Consider the following 6,864-nt stretch of genomic DNA (forward strand, 5'->3'; position numbering starts at 1 on the left):
ATAAAAAAAAAAAAAAAAAAAAAAAAAGGAAAAAAAGAGTTCTGCAGGGGTAGCCACTTAGTCTTGAACTGGAGGCCTGCGGACTGGAGGAAATACAGCTGCCCAAGCCTGTCGGAAAAGCTGGACCAGTCTGTAAAGAAACGGCAGTGATGTGGGAGAAGCTGCAGAACAAAACAAACATTTTAAGAGAGAAAGCTAAGGTACACAACACATATAAAGAAAGAACTGATCCCAGCTAGAGCTAAGGGAAGCCTAGATGTTTTATTTCCTCCAGTTAAGAACTGTGCCCTTCATCCCCGCTGCTGCTCCCATCCCTAGCAAGCTTTCTGCAGTATTTTCACAAAGATTATTTGTGCCATTACCAGTGAGGGGCCAGCATAAGCAGAACAAACTCATGAATTATGTTGGTGCCCTGGGCAACTCTCTGCTTTCCTGACAATACAGCCTGAGAAGGCAATGACTCTTGCAGAAGATATTCACCTTGTAGCAGCTCAAGCTGACTGAGGTAGAAACTGGTTCTAGGACAGCTCAGCTGGTCTCTAACATTCTGTTTGCTTGTTTGCTGGAAAAAGCTGAAGATGGGATAACTTTACGGACAACTGTTTTTGCTGAGCTATAGCTTTCTGCATGGAGCCCTGATGGAAAAACTAGAAACAAGCTTAAAAAGCAAATTACTAGACACCTAGTTCTTTTATGTATCCCAAACACATTCACAAAGACCATATCTATCAAAAACAACTGTTAATTCCTTCTCACTACCCATAATGGATTTAAAAAAGAAATAAGAAACCTGAATTCTGTACCTGGGTCTAATCTCACCACCAGATAGAGCATGAACACAGCCAAGAGCATCTTTTTGTAAGGAATTAAATAGAAGTGGCTTGATATGGACGTCAGTGCTCTGCGGAGCAATGTCAACATGGCCAAGAGTTTTTGGGGCAGAGCACCTAGAACACAAGAACAAAAAGGCTGTTAGAGCAAACAGAGTGGGGAAAAAAATGACTCAGAATAATCAGCAGAGCTGCCATCCACCTCACCTAACTGCAGACACCTCTTAGCTTGATTGCATTAGTCTCTTTTATAAGGAAGAAAGAGAAATAATACAATTTTAGGGTTCAACTCATTACATCTTTTTAGGTATCTACTTTAAGATGATACAAATTTATACCATAGCAGTGCAAATATCTCTGCTAGGAGATAACTTCAACTGATGTAGTTCTTGAGGACAAGTAGTACTTTCAATGCTATACATGGCTTGCTCTACACGGGCTTAACTGTTCATGGAAAAGAAGCGAAAAGCACACAGATCCAGCTACACATACTCTTAAAGGATGCACCTGTTAGTTTTAGTTGCCTGTTTCTACTTTTACGCATTTATTCTCAAATGTTTTAGAAGCTTGAAAACAATTCTCATCATCTGACACTGCTAGAGACTAAATGCCCTTTGTAGTTCTTAGCACATGGATCCACAAGTCTAGCATTGTCTTCAGTGACATATTCAATCCTTCTGCAACTACCTCATGGCTGGTATATCCTGGCATTATTAGTAGTAGCCAGTTCCTACTTGCTTGCCAATTAGGTAGTACTCCAGCTGTGTTAGAGACAGATGCAATGGGACTTAGAGTACCCAGGTATTTGATTTGATAAAGCTAACTTAGGTAAGGAAGTGTTCCATAACGTGTTCAAATTGTGGTCTCACTGCACAGACTTAAAGAAAAGGGATGATACAGAAGAGATATGTCTGGTAAGAGGATACACTATTTCCTTCCAACGGAAGGAATTCCACTGTTCTGAATCTGGTGTTGCACAGCAACAAGACACAGACTCACAGAATCATTATGGTTGGAAAAGACCTTCAAGATCATCAAGCCCAACCATGAACCCGTCATCACTATGCCCCCTAAACCATATCTATAAGTGCCTCATCCACACATTTCCTGAACACCGTCAGAGAAAGCGACTCCAACATTTCTCGGGCAGCCTGTTCCAGTGCTTCACCTCTCTGTCTGTGTAGAAATTCTCTCTCATGTCTAACCTGAACCTCCTCTGGCGCAACTTGCAGCCATCTACCCTTGTCCTTTCAGTAGCAATTTTGGAAAAGAAACCAACTCCTGCCTCACTACAATCTCCTTTCAGGTAATTCTAAAGAGCAATAAGGTCTCCCCGAGTGTCCTCTTCTCCAGACTAAATAACCCCAGCTCCCTCAGCTGCTCCTCATGAGGTCTGTGCTCCAGCCCCTTCACCATCTCCACTGCCCTTCCTTGGGCACACTCCAGCACTGAGGGGCTCAAAACTGAACACGGTATACAAGGTACAGCCTAACATGAAAACTGTTTTCATGCTGTGCCCACACAGGGTGGACTACTTCCAATGCAACAGTCATCAACAACTAGGCTAAAATACAGCTGTTACTTTTGGAGTTTATTTCCCTTCTTGATGTACCAGTGACAGTTTGCTGTCTGCACGCACTGGAGAGTTCCGAGTGCTTGAAGCTTTTTCACTGAAGGTCTTGGGCACAGGTTGGGGATGGTGCATCACAGATCATAAGGAAGGGAACAGGCAGTTCATACATAACATAACACAGATTGTAATATAAATCTCAACTGAACCATTTTGATAATATTTAAGATATACAGTCAAAGATATGTCAAAAACATGGAAGGGGAGGAGAAAAAGAAAAGAAAATCACAAACAATGGAAGAAAAGTCTACCCAGAACTGCTTCTCTTGTGGTGCCCTGCTGCTCTTCAGCCACAGAGTGCATCTCTTCCTGTTGAGACCACTGACATTGGCTTTCACAGATGGTCCTGAGAAGTGCTAGCTGTTGTGCACTGTCCAAAGCTTCGCAGCCCCGTACAAGCTCTTCTGCCTCCTCAAACTGGCCCAAGGGAAGCAAAACACGCAGCAGGTAGAGCTCCAGCAATGAACTGTACTCAGGGAGGCTCTTATTGGTTATGTCTCTCAGCCAGCTACTGCCAACCTCCAGCATGACCTGCGGCTCTCTCACTTTGCTATATAACAGGATACTGCAACACAAGAGAAGTAAGTATCAAAAACACTTCATCTTATAAAACTGACATGACTGACAGTTATTACTCACAAACATATAGGTGTGTGTCTACACCCTAGGCAAAGGAAAAGAGATTTCCAAGACAGGCAGTGGTTGCAGCCACTGATGTTACCCTCTGAGTCCCTCCATTTGCTCCTTATCACTCTGCGGCAATCTGCTGGCCTGCAGGCATGCATGGGCATGCACAGGTCCACATGCTTCAGAGGGCAGCCTCTTAGCAGGCTCACAGTGGCTACCAGGTGAACATGCATTTGGAGAACAAAACGCTCTACAACCAAAACCAATTCATCTTCTTGTCCATTTTTTTTTTCCTTTTCCAAGAACATACTTGTCCCCAGTTCCACTTGCATCCTGGTTTACTGCATGCAAAGCGACGCTCCCATCTGTTCTAGTACGGCCTGTTATTAAACCCAACCACAGCAAGCTCCGGGCAGAGCAGCCGCAGCGCAAAACTCACCAGAGCTCCAGCACCTTGGCAGGCAGCTGCTCCGGGGCCTCATAGTACTGCAGGAGCCAGGGCAGAACCTCCCGCCAGCGGTTCATCTCCGCCAGCGCCTGGATCCCCACAACGCAGAGGGAGCATTTCACTTCAGCGGAGCTGGAAATGAAGATGGGCATTTTCTAAATGCTTGCTCCCCGCTGCCAGGTTTCCCCTCGCACCTTTCCTTGGGAGGTGCGCTCCTACCCCAGGAAACACGTCCTTAAGCCCTCCCTCCGAAAAAAAAAAACAGCCATCAAAACAAACAAGTGTGGGAAAACAAACACAGACACAAGGCAGGCAGCTCCTAAAGCCGCCTGGAACCCCAGGAGTTCCTAACCAGCCCCGGCCCCAGGTCGCCCTGTACCTCCCGGCCTCGGCCCCTGCCTCGGCCTCGGCCCCGGCGGGGCCCAGGCTGCCGCAGCCCGCCTCGCACCGCTCCAGGGCGGCGGCGAAGTCGCGATGCAGCACCAGCAGGTCCGTCGCCTCCTCCAGCAGCGAGGCCGCCCGCGCCGGGGCCGACATCGCCGCCACCAGCGGCCCCGCGAGGGGCTCCGCCGCCCCGCTCGGCTCCGCCGCCGCCAGCTCGCTCCTCATGGCAGCGGCGGCAAGGCTGCCGCTACCCCCTCAGCCCTACAGCGCGGGCCACCCCTCGCTACAGCAACGCTGCCGAGAAGCCGCGGCCGCCGCAGCCCCACAGCTGCGAAAGCGCCGCCCCAACCGCCATCTTCCCGCCCCCCACGGCCGCCATCTTCCCCGCCCCCACGGCCGCCATCTTCCCCGCCCCCACGGCCGCCATTTCCCGCCCCGCGGCGCCGCGGGAGCTGTAGTCCTCGGTGCGAGAGGCGGCATTGCTCCTAAGTGCGGGCTTCTCCGCGAGCCGCCCTCTTTCCCACCCCCGGCAGCCGTGTCCTGCCCGGAGCCGCCGCTTAGCGGCATTGGAGGGGCCTAACGCAAACGGCCGCGGCAGAGGCGGCAGGCAGGGAAAGCGCTTATCTTTGTGCGGGCTATGGGGTTGCCGATGAGGCCTCCCCATCTCGGGAGAGCCTGGCAAGAAGCCGCGAAGTTTTAATGATAATAATACGATTTGAGGAAAATAAACATTTACTGTTTTTTTCTCGTTTTCCTTTCCTCTAGGCTGCAGCCCTGGCACTGTTCTGCAGATAAAGATCTCTGTAGCTGTAATGAGGGGCTAAATAAAATAATATTTTTTTTAAAAAAGCTCTATATTCAATTTTTCAGCTTGATTTCTGCCCTTCCTGAAGCTTCCTGACATTTTGTGAAGCCCTTGCAGTAAAAGCCAAGTGGAATTCCTGGGAATGGTTATAAAGCAGCTTGGGGAGGGTTTGTGCAATGGGGCCTGCTTGTAGCAAGGTGGCACTTGCAGTGCTTTGATTTTTTTTTAATTTTATTTTCTTATTTTTTTTTCCCCATAGTAGCAGGAAATCTTTAATGTTTGTTCCAGAGCATCCTGAAAAAACACACACTGGCAGAGGGAGGGTCTTCGGAGAACGGAGCCAAGGGTCCCACTGTTTCTCCCATCCCTGGCCACAAGGTGCCACGGCAAACCCCAAGCATCTTGGCTTGCTAAACAGGCGGCTTTAAGATATGAAAGAGATGCATTGACATAAGGCAATAAAGTTGTGGTGCCGTGCTTTCCCTTTCTACAAAGAGCCAGCTGGAGAAAATTTTCTTATTTTTCTTATTTTTAGTGAGTATTAAAGGAGAGCACTCCCAGTACACCTCATTGCATGGCTGCTTGTGATGCAGATCTCTTCCAGCAGCTTGCTGTTCCAGGCAAACGCTGGCCTTGGTCTCCTGATGGAGACCAGAAATCCTTGTTTCTGTCACCACCTTCCTGAAAGTCATGCGTGCGGGATTTTGAGCAAGTTAAACTCTTAAATGAACTGGAGTTTGGACTTAAGAACAAGATCCCCCACTGCACCCTCAGTGCAGGCATGCAGTAAAGCAAAACGTTTCACATTCTTATTTAACTGATATTTCAAAACAATAGGGTGTCTTGGTTACAAAATAATGATTTCACCCTGTGAAAATTTTCTTCAGAAATGAATCTCTACTTGAGAGTATTTAATATACTGCTTTGTAACAGACAGCTGCTCTAATTATTTAATGGAAAATCAAATGTACTAAAGCGAAGCATATGTTAAAATGCCAAGTACAGGTTTTAGAAAGAAAACTTATATGCCATTTTAGTGTAGGGAGCATGGAAGAAAGTATGGGGAATACGATTAAATCTCATAACTCCCTTACAAACTGTTGTTCATAGATGGCAGAATCAAACCCTGCTCTTCCTTGTAACAGCTTTAATAACGGCTTTTATAAGCCAGCACGTTAGAGTTTGTATGTTGCGCTATCGACTGCAGAAGAGATTCCAGAAAGATTCAGCTTGGGCAATCCAAAACCACAGAAGAACAACATTGTAAAAGGAAGGGCTGTGCAGCTGAGCAAACTAGGGGAAAAACACATTGCAGACTTCTGTTACTGTTGCTTGGTACTTGCAGTCTGGAAAACAACATTCCTTTTGGGGAACTACAAGTCCCAAAGTGCACTGTTGGAAGAGCTTGCCTTGTACCAGCTCGTGCCCAGCACAAATTCCCAAATATGGATAAGGATTCAATTTTGAAAAACACTTAACAGTCACTGAATGCTCTCCACTGAGAATCGGGGGTGAGACAGCTTGAAATGAGGTAACAGTCACTGAATACTCGCCACTGAGAATCGGAACGGGAGTGAGACAGCATGAAATGAGGTAAGCTGGTAATCTGTGAAGATGCTCAACAATGTTTTTTGGGGAGAGCAGTCAAGAATATTCTGTCCCCTGGAAGGACGGTGTAGCAGTGATGCTGGAGTTGTTTGCTGTGATGATGCTGGTGATTTCTGAAATAAGGGGATTGTTGTTTCAGGTGGGGAAGTAAGCGGAGGAGCAGCTGTGCTGCAAAGTGAGTCAGATCCTGTTTTTTGCTGGTGTTCTTTGTTTAATAAAGAACCACAGAAGGGCTTGTGAGCTGCAGCAGTAATGCAGTTATGTTAGAGGTAAAGAAAAACTGGGGAGAGTGGGAACTGTTCTGAACAGAAGATCTGCATGAGCTGCAGTCTGGCTGTTTTAGAAGCTGAGATGGAGCAAGTAGTCTTGTAATAACAACTGTGGGTAAAATTAATTTCTCCGTTGAGCGTGGTAGAGTGTTTTTGTACTTCACTGCGTTTCCTAGAGGGGACAGTGTGGTGCCTCGAACGCCAAGCCTCTTACTGTTGCCTAACCTGCAAATAATAGTAACACAGTTAAAGAGTTGTTTAAG

General features: G+C 47.1%; 1 protein-coding gene across 1 annotated transcript; it reads right to left on the bottom strand.

Moving 5' to 3' along the window:
- Positions 1 to 20: 20 nt before the first annotated feature.
- Positions 21 to 4,144, bottom strand: PEX26 (peroxisomal biogenesis factor 26). Its single transcript, XM_026052144.1, has 5 exons — positions 3,915 to 4,144; positions 3,527 to 3,667; positions 2,712 to 3,025; positions 804 to 947; positions 21 to 161 (listed from the first exon to the last, which is right to left on the bottom strand). The coding sequence occupies exons 1-5, from the start codon at positions 4,142 to 4,144 to the stop codon at positions 58 to 60; spliced, it is 933 nt and encodes a 310-aa protein (XP_025907929.1). The 3' UTR covers positions 21 to 57.
- Positions 4,145 to 6,864: the final 2,720 nt, after the last annotated feature.

Source organism: Nothoprocta perdicaria, unplaced genomic scaffold (genome assembly GCF_003342845.1).
Source record: "Nothoprocta perdicaria isolate Ctin4 unplaced genomic scaffold, notPer1 scaffold_84, whole genome shotgun sequence".
In the NCBI taxonomy this organism is placed as follows: domain Eukaryota; kingdom Metazoa; phylum Chordata; class Aves; order Tinamiformes; family Tinamidae; genus Nothoprocta; species Nothoprocta perdicaria.